The 16,247-nt window shown below is 39.7% G+C and overlaps 1 protein-coding gene across 3 annotated transcripts in view; it reads right to left on the reverse strand.

The window, feature by feature from the left end:
- Window positions 1-5,030: 5,030 nt before the first annotated feature.
- The window catches only part of LOC127952664 (hepatocyte cell adhesion molecule-like), a 44,864-nt gene continuing 33,647 nt past the window's right edge, over window positions 5,031-16,247 (reverse strand). Inside the window, exons 1-10 of one of the 3 annotated variants that reach the window (XR_008153022.1) lie at window positions 14,172-14,326; window positions 13,461-13,781; window positions 13,024-13,344; window positions 12,824-12,880; window positions 12,644-12,718; window positions 12,411-12,475; window positions 12,209-12,268; window positions 11,975-12,126; window positions 9,209-9,297; window positions 5,261-5,312 (exon numbers count right to left, since the gene is read on the reverse strand). Coding sequence is in view for 2 of the 3 variants with exons in the window: in XM_052551320.1 (XP_052407280.1) it covers window positions 12,022-12,126; window positions 12,209-12,268; window positions 12,411-12,475; window positions 12,644-12,718; window positions 12,824-12,880; window positions 13,024-13,344; window positions 13,461-13,781; window positions 14,172-14,226 (1,059 nt within the window). In the remaining variant the exon portion in view is untranslated. Of the gene's footprint in view, window positions 5,313-9,208; window positions 9,298-9,660; window positions 12,127-12,208; window positions 12,269-12,410; window positions 12,476-12,643; window positions 12,719-12,823; window positions 12,881-13,023; window positions 13,345-13,460; window positions 13,782-14,171; window positions 14,327-16,247 lie in introns of those variants that run through there. The other 2 variants (XM_052551320.1, XM_052551319.1) reach the window with 2 other exon arrangements.

The raw sequence follows: 16,247 nt of genomic DNA on the forward strand, positions 1-16,247 counted from the left end.
CCACTGAGGGAAAGAAAAAGATATCAATAAAGTGTCAAAGCTAGAATAGTATTATTAATAAAGTACTATGATTGTGAGGATGAACAGGGTGAGAAAGCATACGAGGCATCTTCGATCCAGTCTTCGTTCTCCAGCATGGCCTCAATGTGAGGATTGGTGATGACCACATCATCCAGCTCCAGTTCTGACGGTTCACTCTGAGTCTCCATCACTCCCATCAGGTCCACTGTAGGTCTGAAATACACAAGGTAGAGAAAGAGATTAAAAAACGTCTCGGTTACGTCTGTAACCTCGGTTCCCCGAGAAGGGAACGAGACGATGCGTCGATAACGCTTTGGGAACGCATTCTGCGTGAGTGCGTCTGAAGCATCCATGTCAACTAGTCCAATGGCGAGAGTGAGCGTCAGGAGTGACGTCACGACCAGGAATTGATAAAAACCCCAACCGGAGCAACCGGTGTTAGCTTCGACAGTGCCGAAGCAAGTCGATCACAGGAACGAAGGAAGTATGGCAGGGAGACGCATCGTCTCGTTCCCTTCTCGGGGAACCGAGGTTACAGACGTAACCGAGACGTTCCCCATCGAGGGAGAGACGATGCGTCGATAACGCTTTGGGAACGAGAATACCCAAACCGCCATATTACAAGTGCCTGAATGTCAGACAGAAAACCCAACGTCTCTAGAATTAAAAACCTGAGACCCGGGAGTAGCGTCCAGGTCTAGGCTATAAAACCTGATGAATGTGAGTGGCGAGGACCAGCCTGCCGCATCACAAACATCCTGAAGAGAGGCCCCAGATAATAAGGCTCTAGAGGCCACCATACTCCTAGTAGAATGAGCTCTGACCCCCAAAGGGCACGGTAGGTCAGAAGACTCATAGGCAAGAAGGATAGCCCCAACTATCCACTTACTAAGTGTCTGTTTAGTGGCAGGAAGACCTATCTTAGGTGACCCGAAACAAACAAACAGCTGATCGGATTTCCGAAAAGAAGAAGTCCGATGAACATAAGTGTCCAATGCTCGCACCGGGCACAAGAGGTTAGACTTTTCCTGGTCCGATGATGCAAACGGGGGAGGACAGAAAGCCTGCAGAACAATAGGTCTTGGAAGAACGGTCAGTACCTTAGGGACGTATCCCTGCTTCGGGTAGAGAAATGCTTTGACCATCCCAGTTGCAAATTCAAGGCAGGTGGGAGAAACCGAGAGAGCCTGAAGGTCTCCGACTCTTTTAAGGGACGAAATAGCAAGGAGAAAAGTAGTCTTAAACGAAAGAAACTTCTCAGAGACCGAATCTAGGGGTTCAAACGGAGCCCTAGAAAGGCCTTCTAAAACTATAGCCAGGTCCCAGGCCGGCACTCTAGAACGAGTTGCAGGTCTCAGCCTCAAGGTGCCACGAAGGAAACGAGAGATAAGAGGGTCTCGACCCAGAGATGCACCACCCACTGGGGCGTGGAAAGCCGAGATGGCCGCCACGTAAACTTTTAAGGTGGATGGACATAGACCAGAAGCGAAGCGGTCTTGTAAAAACTCAAGAACTGAGCCAACAGAGCAGTGGACGGGGTCACACTGATGTTGGTAACACCAAGAAGAAAAAACATTCCATTTGAGTCTATAAAGTTTCCTCGTAGCTGGAGCTCTGGAGCTAAGAATGGTCTCCACAACCTCAGTTGAGAGACCACTCTCTATGAGTTGCGCCCCCTCAGAGGCCACACCCAAAGCTTCCAAATCTCTGGCCGGGGGTGAAATATAGTGCCCCCGGCCTGAGATAGAAGGTCTTTCCTGATCGGGATCTCCAAGGGAGAACCGTCGAGGAGATGAATCAGGTCCGCAAACCAGATTCGACTCGGCCAGTGTGGAGCTACGAGAAGTAGACTTACTCCGTCCTGGCGGACTCTCTCCAGAACTCCTGGGAGCAGAGCAACAGGGGGAAAGGCGTACACACGTAGCCTCGGCCACGTCTGTACCATAGCGTCCAACCCCAGGGGGGCTGGATGAGTAAGGGAGAACCATAGTGGACAGTGCGTCGTGTACTGAGAAGCAAACAGATCCACTTCTGCTTGGCCATAACATTCCCATATGAGCTCCACCACCTCCGGCCATGAGACCCAACAATCTCTCGAACTGTTTTACAGTGCGTGACTGGCCTAGCTTTAGCTCCGAAGTGGCTGCGAGGATGTTGGCTACACGAGCGGGCGAAAGAGAGGCTCGCATCGTGACCGAATCCCATATCACCCCAAGAAAAGTGGTCCTCTGTAATGGAGATAGCACACTCTTCTTGGTATTGAGCCTCAAACCCAACTTTTGCATATGAGCGAGGACGACATCTCGATGCCGAACCGCCAACTGTTCTGATTCTGCTAAAATCAACCAGTCGTCCAGGTAATTCAGAATATGTATGCCCTGCAGCCTGAGCGGGGCCAGAGCTGCATCTACGCATTTCGTGAATGTGCGGGGTGAGAGAGCTAGACCGAAGGGAAGTACCCGATACTGGTATTCTTTGCCCCCGAAAGAAAACCTTAGGAACTTCCTGTGCTGAGGGAGGATGGAGATATGGAAGTACACATCTTTTAGGTCTATTGTGACGAACCAGTCCTCGGATCTGATTTGAGTCACAATCTGTTTGAGTGTCAGCATCTTGAATTTTAATTTCTGAACTGTACGATTCAACAGACGAAGATCTAAAATGGGACGCAGCCCTCCATCCTTTTTTGGAACAATGAAATAACGGCTGTAAAAACCCGATGCCCTGTCGGGAGGATACACCTGCTCTATAGCATTTTTCGCTAAAAGAGATTTCACTTCTTGCTCCATGACCAGAGCCTGCTCGGGATGCACTACTGTGAGCAACACCCCGTTGTAGCGTGGGGGACGAGAACCGAACTGGATTCTGTAACCCTTCTCTACTATCTGCAGGACCCATTGAGATATATTCGGCAGACTTTCCCATTCTGTCAGACATTCTACTAAGGGAACCAGCCTCTCGAGGCTGGCATCTGGTGTAATTTGAACAGCTAGTTCGGGGACCTGAAGCCGAAGCGCAGGAACCACCCGAGCTAACTGCTCTTGGACCCCCTCAGAGGGAGCGAGCCTGACGCAGCGTCTGGGAGACACAGCGCCAGAGACCCGCTGGAGACCACTGCGCCCTGAGGCACCAAGGGTGGCGGGGTTGGCAGGACAGCCCCGTGAGAGCACCGAGACCGGACGGGCACCGTATACTGAGGTGTACACCGCACCGTCTCGATTGGGGCTGCCCTCACAGGTCTGACCCATTTGGCGTCAGGACCTTTTCTTCTGAGCCGAAGCTTTCTTAGCGAGAAAAACGGTCCTCAGATCCGGCTTCTGCTTAGATTGCTTTGGCTGTGAGTGCTGGCTCGGTCCCCGTGATTTTTGAGGAGGAGCGCGAGACGCAACACTCTCTTTTTGAAAAACACGATATGAGGAGCATGATGGCTGGGGCTGCCTTGCACGCCCAGCAGCATCAGGATTAGAACGGCGAGGGAGAAAACTTTTAAAAGCTTCAGATTGCTTTTTATTTTCTTGAAATCTTTCAACCACTTCATTCACAGCATCACCAAACAGACCTTCATGAGAAATGGGAGCGTCTAAAAGAAAAGATCTATCTTTATCTTTAATATCTGAAAGATTAAGCCAAAGGTGTCTTTCTGTAGAAACCAAAGCAGCCATAGATCTACCAATAGCACGTGCTGTTTCTTTAGTCGCCCTGAGAGATAAAAATCCGTAGCCGTAGAATTTCGTCACGGCTGACTCCCTCACTGTTATCTAACTCCCCCAGCAGCTCAGCCTGATAAGCCTGAAGCAAAGCCATCGAGTGAAGGCAAGCTCCAGCCTGACCTGCTGCTGTGTAAGCTTTACCCACTAAATTAGATGTGATCTTTAAAGGCTTCGTGGGCAAAGTCGGGTTCTTAATAGATGACGCTGAACCAGGGGAAAGATAGCTCGCGAGCGTCTGCTCCGCCCGGGGCATCGCTTCATAACCATTTTCTTTCAGCCCTCTTATATCAGAATAAATGCGCACTTGAGGGCTGAAAAGACGTGATGAATATGGCTTATTCCACGATCTAGACAGCTCACTGTGAAGATCAGGGAAAAAAGGGAGACCCCGTGATGTAGGCGATGTTTTAGAAGACAGAAAACGCTCGTCTAATTTGCTTTTAGGACGAGCGCTCTGTTTATCAGATGGCCAAGAAATATGTAATTTATCTACAGCTCGTGTTAATACATCAACCAACTCCTCATATGCTGGGGAAAGAGATGGCGAATCCTCTTCCCCCCTGATTGTGTCACCTTCACTGCCCGTTACATCTAACTCCTCAGAGCTAGAGCAACGAAGCAATGGGCTCTCCCCCCGGGCGGAAGAAGCCGCGGGGCGGGCTTCCGACACCGGAGTTTGAGCTATGGATCTCCCAGGTAAGGGAGGAGAAAGAGCCCTCGGACCCGTCTCCAACCCCGCTGAGAGATCCATTTGCGAACCCCAGGAATGCATTCTCCGTTCTGCCTCGGCAGAAGCGGGTCCTGCACCCTGAGGAGCGCGAGGCTCGCCGCTCTTCTCATCAAAGAGTGACAAGCGGGAGCGGAGCATGTGAAGCGAAAGCTTCTCACAATGCGGGCAATCAGTCTCCTCAAAGGCTGATAATGCATGCTCCACTCCCAAACAAACTACACAAAGCTCGTGTGTATCCCCACCCGTTAAATAACGCGGGCAGGGAGAAGCACACGGTTTGAATAGTTGCTTAGCCATAGTATATAAACTTTGCACAAGACAACAGTAAATATGACAGACAGGTTTGACACAGATCGCTTGCTGAGGCACAGAAAGCTAACACCGGTTACTCCGGTTGGGGTTTTTATCAATTCCTGGTCCTGACGTCACTCCTGACGCTCACTCTCGCCATTGGACTAGTTGACATGGATGCTTCAGACGCACTCACGGAGAATGCGTTCCCAAAGCGTTATCGACGCATCGTCTCTCCCTCGGTGGGGAACTAATTTCCATATGAAATGTTGAAAGAATGAAATGTTGGAATGCAAACTGGTTATCCCTGTTTCATCCTCAGTGTGGGAATGAGGTCATGTCTTATCCACTCATACTTGGAATGGAAGTGGTGCAGGAAGTCTGGAGGGTGGCAGTAACGATGACGGCACACAACAACCAGCGCCACAAATGATGCCAAGAAGATGGTGGAGAGTACACCTATGGCCACGATCACCACCGTCTCCATGGTTACAGATGAAGAATGACAAGGAGGATTGTCAGAAAGTTGTTTGGCTGGAGTTTGCAAAAGCTAGATGATTCTGAGGAAATAAAGATGAGACTTTCATGTTATATCAATATCAATACCCTTTATAATATTTAACCTATCTACCTATCTTATTAATAATATATTTATGTGAAACGTTGTTTTCTATCGCATTTTGTCTAGTTACACCAAATAAATGTAAGCCTTGTACAGTTAATAAAGGCTTAGTTTTATGTTTGCCCAAAATAGCAAAGAAAAAGGAGCATAATTATGTTTCAGTATTATTGTGACATTTTGAGTAAATAAAGACTTGAAAAAATTTCCTCCAATTTTCTCTCCTTATGCTTCACTAAATACAGAGATAACAGCTTGATTTATATGCTTATCTTGATCATTCACCTTTTTTCTAGATTATTTTTAATTGAACATGTAAAGTTTCATTCAGACTGTCCTTTCACCCTCTCTTTCTAGGACCTCTTTGATACTTATAGCAGTCTATGAAACATACAGATAGGAGTGTTTTGTGTTCCTGTGTTGTAAGGGTAACTCCCATCAGACCTTTGATCATTCAGTCATTAACCTCCTTCCTGCGTGTTTGCTATGTTTCTCTGTAATTATTGCTCTACTGTATGTGTATGATGTGTTTGATTTGCCCTTCAAGACAAAAGCAGAGGACTGAATATTTCTATTTGAGCATGAAAAGCCTTGAGTATCAGGAAGTTATATCTTTGATTTCCACGCCAGTTTTAACAACTACATCAGTGAAAACATTATTTTTCATTAATCCTAACAATATTTTGTCTGTTAAGTGATTGAATGCTTAATGATTGTGGACAGCTGTTACAACAAATGAGAAGAGGTATTTCGATAAGAAGTAAAAATGTGTTTTGGAATACTGTAATTCCCTAATCGGATTAATTTGAACTCTGCTGATCGTACCATACTGTGCACACTCATTCAAATTCATCCTGGCATTCAAAGACACCAGATTAACCTACGGATTTAACAAACACAATGCATTTTGGGGACACTAAAGCAGTTATATCACAAATTTTATACAGTGTGAGAGAAGAAACTAAGTCACAAATTAGCTTGATACAGAAACTAGTCTTTATTATAGGCAGACTTTGGTTTAATAGCCAATTTGTGCAGCCAATCAGATTAAATATAAAAGACATAATTATGTTAAATTAAACACTTTCACCACCAGGCAATGACAGCACTGAGAAGTGAACCTAAAATAGTTTATGAACCCGAAACCTGAAATACTCATTTGCAACAACCCAAATCATCTGGGGCATGTTCAAGTTCTAAACGGTGCGCAACGTTTTGCTACGGTTTCCGTGTTTCCTGGAAACGGCGTGCACCGGTGTGCAACGGGGTTTGAGATGCGTTTTCTCTTGTTTGGTGGGTGTGTCAGAACTGCAGTAAAATCAGCAGCAACATGTATATAAAGCACTCGGTATTAAAGTGAACTCGCACAATGGCTTCAAGGAAAATAATGTACAAATGTGTTCGTTGCAGCTCGGCATACGCAACAACTGAGGATATCAGAAGACATGTTTGTCGCAAGTTTTATTGTAAAAATATAGGATATCAAAATAATGATGTATTTGTTTATATTTTTAGCTTCATTGCAAGTAAGACATTTGGTATAGAAATAAACAATGGTAATTAAGTGATTTTCCTAAAAATGAGAAAGAAAATACAGGGTATTAAAACCGTATGAACTACAAATAAAGTCAGTATGTGACGCTAAATAGATGGCTTCGAAAATTCTTCACAAAGAACACTAAAGAATGGCCTTCTCTGCCATAGTTGCAACTCTTGCGTCATCAGAACATGTGTTCAACGCATCACCGTTTCTGTTTAAAAAACGTTGTGCAACGTTTTGTCGGGGCTGAACGCAGCCCTGCTGTTTGACTGTCAATCAATCAATCAATCAATCAATCAACTGCTGTATGTGTATAGTTTGGTTGCCTTGCCATTTTAGTTTAATCAGGGCAAGACTGAATTTTTCATTTTGAACTTTCAGCATAAAAAGCATCAGTTACTAAAATTAAACGATATAGGCCTATATAAATGTTGATGTTTTTAGAATATACATTAGTGTGAGCACAATCTGTTGTTCCATTATATAAATTGGAACGTAATGGTAGTTTATAAAGGGGTGACTGGTAACACTTTATGATAACTTTATGTTATATCTACCCAGAAATATACAGGTAAAATAAGTATTGAATGCATCACCATTTTTCTCAGTAAATATATTTCTAAAGGTGCTGTTGACTTGAATTTTACACCAGATGTCAGTTACAACCCAAGTAATACAACCCATACATACAAAGAAAACAAAACATGTAATTTCAGAATTAAATTTGTAATAAAATGGAATGACACAGGAAAAAAAAGTACTGAACACATGAATAGCATGTGAGCAAAAAAGGCACAGAAAGCCAAGACACCAGCTGAAATCTATCAGTGACTAAAAAGCAATCCTGCCCCTAGTCAGTGGAAATTAATATTAGCTGGTTCAGTCCCAACACCTACAGTACCAGGATGATGAAGATGAAACAAGGGTGGACATTCCAGCGAGACAATGATCCCAAACAGCCAAGGAAACTCTCAACTGGTTTCAGAGAGAGAAGGTAAAGCTGCTAGAATGGCCAGCCAATCACTGACTTGAATCCAATAGAAAATAAGAACTAAGGTTAGAGTTCATAGAAGAGGCCCACAGAAACTTCTAGATTTTAAGTGTCTGTGGGAGAATGGGCCAAAATCCCACCTTAGCAGTGCATGCCACCAATTTCTCCAAACAGGTGTCTTGAAGCTGTCATTACCAACAAAGGCTTTTGTCACTGTATTAAATCAATATCAGTAGTTCCATTATTTTTGGGGGGTCATTCCATTTTATTACACATAACTTAATTTCTGAACTTTTTCTTTTGTTTTATATGTATGGATGGATTACTTGGGTTGTTACCAAGACATGGTGAAAATTTTACGTCAACGGCACCTTTAGAAATATTTACTGTGAAAAATGCAGTGGGGTGCAAAAAATGTTAGACCAAGTTTTCATTTAATCCTGTGGTAAACACAAACTTTTAGGATTTTTACATTTTATGTAAAAAAAATACTAATTCAGATTTTAGGTCACTAAAAAGTGTGAATGACATAAAGATCATTTGAATTCTTTGCACAAACAATAATTCTATTTGTATTGCATTTTCTCAGTGGGTGATGAAGTTTAAACTCAAATTTTGTTGACAATTTCTAATTAAACTTGCATCAAATTAGAAAAGCAGGTTAAATAAAATAATTTTGTAATTTCAGAACTGTGGACCCTAATGTGATCTGTTCTGAATTACATGTTAAATATTTATTTTTAAAAGTTGAAGTTTTAAAGGTAAAGTGTTACTAAAGCACTGCCAAGGCACATATGGTGTGAACTGTAATTAATAACTAATTCTCAGTTATTGGTCTAAACACATTACTATCCTTTATTTTACTCCAGAAAGTCTAAAGCAGTTGATGATTATGGCATAATGGATGCAGCAGCACATGAATAAGACTTTGGGACTATCAATACTTTTATTCATCAAGGATGAGTTAAACTGATCAAAAGTCACAGTAAATACATTTAAAATGTTAGAAAACAGTGTAATACTGGAGCTACACTAAAACAAAGAAAGCATTATTCCAGATAAATCAGCCAGGTCTCACAGAACGAACAGAAAAGTTTAGCTGAATTTTCAATTCATTAAGTTCAAACAAGAGAAAACGGGTCAGTCTGTTTATATGACTCTTCTGTCACTGTTTGAAAAGACTTTCGACTCACCTAATTTTTGATGCAGTACCAACATTGTTTTGATTCATGATCACTTTCAAGTATGCATATCATTGGTCAGTTAAAACATCATTGCCAATTATAGTTGTAGTTTACGATCTTACCTATAGATCCTTTCCATTGTATGGCGTTTAGAGTGAACAGGCGGAGACGGCACGGAGATCTCCAGCGCGGGAGCGCGCCTTGAACTAGGCTTAAACCCGAGAAAAAAGTTTTAGGATTTTTTTTCATGTCTTTACATTGTTTAAAGCATTAAAAATAATGTATAAAATAAAATAAAAAATAAAAAATAATTTAAAAAAAGAGAGACATGAATGAACATGCATGGGCAAAAACAATATATTTTTTTTTAAATCAACAATAAATTTTTGTTTCAAGATTAAAAAAAAAAAAAAAAAAAAAAAAAACTTTGTATAAATATATTTCTCAGCTATATTATAACGGAGTGATTAAATATACAAATTTTTTCTTTCTGCAAAATGTGTGACTATAAACGGATTTCAGTATATACAATTTATCTACAAACTAAATCTAACATTTTCATATTAATGTGTTTTTGGGGCAACCTAATGAAACAAGAAGTGTAATAATTGGATTAATAATTAACACGATTTTCATAATATATATTGAATATTGAAATATAATTTATTTCCCTATTATTTTGATATGTCTCCCAAAATGCGTAATAAACATCCTTTTAGTCCCATGCCCTCATATGAGGACATATTAAATCAGCATCCAGTTTCGTAACAGAAAGTCATACTTTGATTTGGTTTTGACCTCCTGGGATGTTGATTTATGACACACGATTCAAATGATAATTACTAAATATTATCATATTTCCATAAGAGTGTCACTAAAATAATTTCTGACATTTCTGATGACAAAGGAGAGGGAGTGGTCATCGTGAAACATCCAATCATTTGGTATCTCTGAAAAGTCCTGAATGTGCTCTGTACAGGACATACAGATTAAAACTGTGTCATGTACAGGTTTAGATAAATTCACAAAAATATAATGTCCTCATATGAGGCCGCAGGGTCTTAAGAGGTTATACTAGATCTTTAATGAGCAAGGTCCAAGCTGAACAGTTACACTTAACACTTATATTTAGGAAAGGCCAATCTATATTTATATATTTAGACAGTGCTAAAAGCTACTCTTTGCATCCATAAACATTAAAGTTAGTACTTCAACAGAGGTTATATATTTTATATTTGTTCACTAATTAGCAAACTGCATATTTACATGATAACCTAATGGTATTAGCAATTAAAAATATGGTAATATTAGAAAATAACATGAATAGTATTACAGCCTCTTGTTTAAGATGTTCAACAATTTTATCATGAGGCCAAATTCATGAGAGAACTGGCTGTATTTTAAAATGTAAAACACACTTTACCAGGGATGCCAAGTTTAAGTTAAACTTTTCCTACAGGACAAGGAGCTGGTTGGTTGGGTTTGTTTTGTAATAATAATAAAAAATAAATAAATAAATAAATAAAAACAGCCCCTGGACAATTAAACTAAACCCATTCAAGCTATTTGCAAATAAATTGTGTTTGCAAAAATTGTTGATTACCATATTAAATTGAGATCTACTCATGCTGCATAATGTTTCTTTTTATGCAGTTTTACAGCGTTGTGCATTAAAACCGATCAAACACGATTCTGTAGCTTAGAACCTATGAATGCAATGGCCAATCAGATGCATTCAGATTAGTCATTGCTGAAATGCAATGTTTTGTTCAGTGGTAGCACAATTCAATTCTGCACATTAGCAGGAGATTCTTTTTTTTTTTTGCAACTTGTGAAGTCAATATGATCTTTGGTAATGCTAATTTGTGGCAAAATGTCAGCTGGTTCTCAACACACACACACAAAAAAACTTTTCTTAAAAATGTTAATGTTTTATATGTAGCATAACAAGCGCATAAGAAGCTGTTAATCACTTCAGTTCATCATGATCTCACAAAGTTCCTTTACAATCAAATAATCTCTTATTTACATCATCTTTGTACAATGTTTTATTAACAAAGTTCGGGAGGAGCACGATCAGATAATCAGCCAATTCAGTATAGGTGAAGCTCATCTAGTCAATTAACTTAATTTGCATGATATGTAAAGCATATATATTTACAGCCAACTCATCTCTGTCCCACAACAGTTTTCTGGCATCTCTCCTCCAACCCAACTATTCTCATTGTATACTAGGGGGATTTCTCTGGATTTGATCTATATTCCGAGTTTAGAGATCTCCTTCAAAACAGTATGCCATATATGCTTAACATTTGCTTAATCTTATTATATGTAAACTAGTGAATTATTATTATGAGAAGAAACCAAAAGCATGCAGAACAGAACAGAACTTTTTTTTTTTAAAGCTTTTGAGCAGTGATTGAATTCTGAAACGTGAAGTGAATGCCCAACCATACATTTTCAAGAAATCAACAGAGGTATGTCTGTGTTTGGCTATAATACTACAAAAACATTGTAAACTGATGTTTCCCAGAGCACAACAAAAATACACATTGGAGCGGTTGCCATAACTCTGTCACCAAAGTCCATTTATTACATTTGAACTCGGGGTGCTTATGCTTTTCTTTGAGTGTTTTCACTGTGTGAGAAAATGGACGTGTGGCATGAAAGTGTTAGAACAGGGTCAACTGCACAGATCTCACGCTGAATGCATAAGAGTTAAAAGCCCTAAATGGGCAACCACACAGCACATCCATCCCATAACAGTATCCGAAATGAGTAACATATACCTTAAACTAATCTGCATGAAACATTTGGAAAAATTTTACATTACAGTCAAAGTTCTAAATGTTTACAAAAAGAACATTAAGAAGAAGAATAGGAAAAACCTGCAGCTTTGTTGCATAATTGGCCCCTAAAATGGTATATTTCGACTTCATTTGATGCTGGCGTACTCCGAGTTCTCTGCCATGACAAACTGTTTGTGCGCTGGTTTGGTGTCAGCCTTAATGTGGACAACAGAAGAATATGTCACCTCATCCTGGAGAGACAGGAAAAGACATATTTAGTTTAAAAAACCTGCATGTACATATGCATTTATGCACACAGACACTCTGACTGACCGAATCTTCATCCTGTTTTAAGTTTTCTCCTTGAGTTACACTTTCAGGATTTACATCATCCTAAAGAAAGAGATGACATTATCAGACACATTTACACATGCTGCTCTTTATTTCATTCAGCTTGTTAACACACACACAGGGAGTGTACTGTATCAGCATATTAAATCATTTTCTGAATGGTTTTCAGTATATTTGTGCTTACCTGTTTCTCATTTTCACTACACAGCACTAGTCCATCATTGGTCATCTTTTGGGCATCTCTTCTTCCTTGAAAGTGAAACATCTCAGTGAAAATGCAAAATATAATTTTTTACTGTAAAAAAAAAATGTAAAAAAAAACAAAAAACTTAAAAAAATAAGGGTTTGAGGGGTCATTCTCATTGAAGTGTGTACCGTTATATTACCATCACATACTGTATTTGTGTGTTTGTGTACCTCTGTATTTCCAGTAGATCAAGGCTAGTACAGCAAGTAACAAAACTACTGGAAGCACTGACAGCAGAATAAAGACTGTGGAAGAACAGAATATAGACACTTTAAGAAACAGAGACAAAAAGAGACATTCAGTATAAAAATAGGAAATCACCTCTAAAGCAGTAATAGGCTGATACTTACGTTGTTTTTCAAAATCTAGTTTAGTTGTAGGTCCCTCTTCTTGTTTTATAGGTTCATCTAAAATTATATAAACAATATAATTATATAAACAATAAATATTTTCTTAGAACTTCATCTTCTTCAAGCAGTTCATCTTTTTCCAAGAACAATGTAAAACTGAATTTGTTCACAGACACGACTGCAACGCATCTAAAAATTACCTTGAACACGGAGTCTGATGTTGATGTGCTGTTGAGACGAGACAGAGCAGCGATATTCTCCCTGGTCCTCTTTGGTCAGATTTGATATTTGTAGAGAGAGATTTCCAGGAGAGATTTCATTTAACAGTCTGACTCGACCTGTGTCTCTCTCGCTCTGTTCATGTGGGTAAATCTCTTCAGAGTTTTTGTTTGGGGCAGTAAATGTCCATGTAAGTTGTTCAGGTTTATCCTGTAGTTCAGTACAGGAGCAGGGCAGAACCACAGACTCTCCTGAGTGTCCCTTTACCTTTGCCGTAGGTTTATTCTGATCCAGATCACACCCTGACAACACATTCACAGCGGTTATACTGACATTTACATTTACACTCAACATTTATGGAAAACAAACATCTAGTTTATTTCGAGAGAAGTATTTCAGGCTAAATGTTTTTATTTACCTTGAATTTTTAAGTTAATGTCTGTAAATGTATGTGTAGTTTGTTGAGCCTCACACCTATATAACCCTTCATCATTCTTTCTGAGGTCAGAAATGAGCAGAGACAGATTTGCCGGAGAACTTTGATTAAACAACTTCCGTCTGTTCTTGTATTTCTTATCTTGAAATACTTCAGTCCACTGGCCTGGTCTATTGTAGTAGTGCTTCCAGGTGAAAGTCTTGACTGTAGACTGAGGGTGAGTACAGGAGCAGGGCAGCAGGACTGATCCACCTGTGTAACCTGTTACTTCTTTATGTTCTCTGTGACCTGAAACATAACATCCTGCAGACAGACAGTTTCTTTCAGAACGGATCAATGTGAGTTTTATAGATTAACATAAACATCAGGAAGAAGTAACAGCAGAGATTTCATCACTGAATAATAATGCAACATGCATTAAAGTGTAATAAACTTTCACAAGTCATATGTTCATAATCATATAACCTTTAGTTGATTTAATCTTTACTGAACAGGGGACTCAAGTTGAGCTTTATGTTAAGGTCAGGTGTCTAGAGACGATATACCTTTATGAAAACTTCAGTTTAAATGGTAAAGAAAGATAACAATACTCAACTGAATCATTTAGCACTGCAACAGAATCACAATGATAGATGACTGATTAAATTACTCTGAATTTAGTCAGAATAAAAGTATTTATAAATCTAGACTTACCGTCAATAAAATGAAGCACAGAGAGGAAAAGACAGAAGCAGAAAGGAAACATCATGACTGATTGTCTGAACTCACTGAAACACACTTCACTCGTTCAGCAAGTGTGAGTCTTTACTCTGCTTCTTCTGGTTTTATTTTGAGTCTTAAGGAACTTCTCGCCATTTCCTTTTAAACAGTTGTCTATTTACTTCCTCTATGTCAGGTTAAAATGCTGTCTTTATCAGGGTTTATCATGCCACTACTGCAGCTGATGATTTTACACAAAGAGCAAGCCAGTAGATTATGATCCACATCTAGTCTGTTTTGAGGAATAAACTGTTGCTTTGAGCTCAACAGAAATAAAAATATTTAAAGTCATAACAAACATACATTTGTATCTCAGTTAGCAAACAAAACAACAACAACAAAATTGTTACGTAGTGTTTTCTAAACATTTCTAAACTTGTTCTAAAAGGTTCTCTAAATGGCTGTTGACATGATGTTGTGTGATTTTGAAAGTGATGCATGATATAGTATTAGATAAACCAAGTGCTTCACATAGTTGACATTCAAAGAAAAAGCTGACTTCATAAATATGTATTTTTTATTTTTTTCGTGCCGATACATGATTGTGATGTGTGTGTGTGTGTGAGTGTGTGTGGTTGAGTTATGTCCAATGTCATGTGGTAAACAGCTCCCCAAAAGGATAAAGATTTTGCCATTTTTGGTCCCCATGAGGAAAACAGCTTAGAATTCATACAGAATGTTATTATTTTATTTTATTAAATCTAAAAAAATTTAGACAGGTAAAAGTGGGGGGGGGGGGGGGGAGGGTTGATTCCGTTGAGCAGTAGCAAGAAAACGAGCTTCTGGTTGTTTTATCTTTAATGTTGTTTTAAGACAAGACAAACATTCAGTTAAGACAAGTCAAACATTAAGTTCCACTTTGTCGTCTTTTTAAAAAAAATTTTTTAGCTATACATGTGGAAAGTGCAGTTTGATGACAACGTCGCATGTTGTTTACTTGATGTGCTTACGCGCCGATAGCTAAGTTAACAACACAGAGATATTTGAAGCAGTTTTACTCGTGCAGTTTGATGACAACATCGCATGTTGTTTACTTGATGTGCTTACGCGCTGATAGCTAAGTTAACAACACAGAGATATTTGAAGCAGTTTTACTCACCGCATGCGGATCCAACACACGATCGTGACCCTTTTTCGTTGGGACTGCATTATCCTTAAGAAATAAACGATGTGCAAATCCGGCATCAAACTGGGCCTTGTTTGTAAAACAAGCATCTTCGAAATGCAGGGAACAAACAACTGGTCCCTTAATGCTTTTTCTCTTTAGGTAATCTGTGCAGGGTTGTCTTGCCCTGACAACCAAAAACACACTCCTTTTGTGACATTTCGCGACGCTCTCGCTCCGATCAGTGAAGTCTGTTGTGCTCTCAGTGCTGTGCTATACGGGAGCGCGCGCTCTTCCGGGAGAAGTGCCCTCAGGACCTATATAAGGAAATGCCGCTCCATCTAACGTCACACAGAGCCATACTCGAAAAAAACTTTCCGAAACTTGTGACAAACCGGAAGGTTTGAAGGCGTATTTCTGTTCCAAAAATACTCCTTCAAACGTACAACTTAATTTTTGAAACTTTGTCCATGTTTAGCATGGGAATCCAACTCTTTAACAGTGTAAAAAACTCAGTATGCATGAAATAGCATTTCACCCCCCCTTTAAGATGGTTAACTAAATGAGATGCACCTGTGCCAAATTGGATGATTATCTGATCATGCTCCTCCCAAACTTTGTTAATAAAACCACATATGGTGCCCTGGTGGCCTGTATACAGCCAGTTCAAACAACACAGGGGATTTATCATTAACAAAGAAGATATTAATAAAAGTCTGTATGGTGCCTGGTGGCCTGTATACAGCTAGTTCAAAGATTTATAATTTTATCATTAACATTTGTTTTCTCTGGATAATGTTTTCTGAAGCACCATTACTTCAAACGATTTATACTTGAAGCCTGCCCTCTGAGATAAATTTAAATTATTGTTATAAATTGAATCAACACGTCTCCCTTTACCTTTT

Source organism: Carassius gibelio, chromosome B3 (genome assembly GCF_023724105.1).
Source record: "Carassius gibelio isolate Cgi1373 ecotype wild population from Czech Republic chromosome B3, carGib1.2-hapl.c, whole genome shotgun sequence".
Classification (NCBI taxonomy): Eukaryota; Metazoa; Chordata; class Actinopteri; order Cypriniformes; family Cyprinidae; genus Carassius; species Carassius gibelio.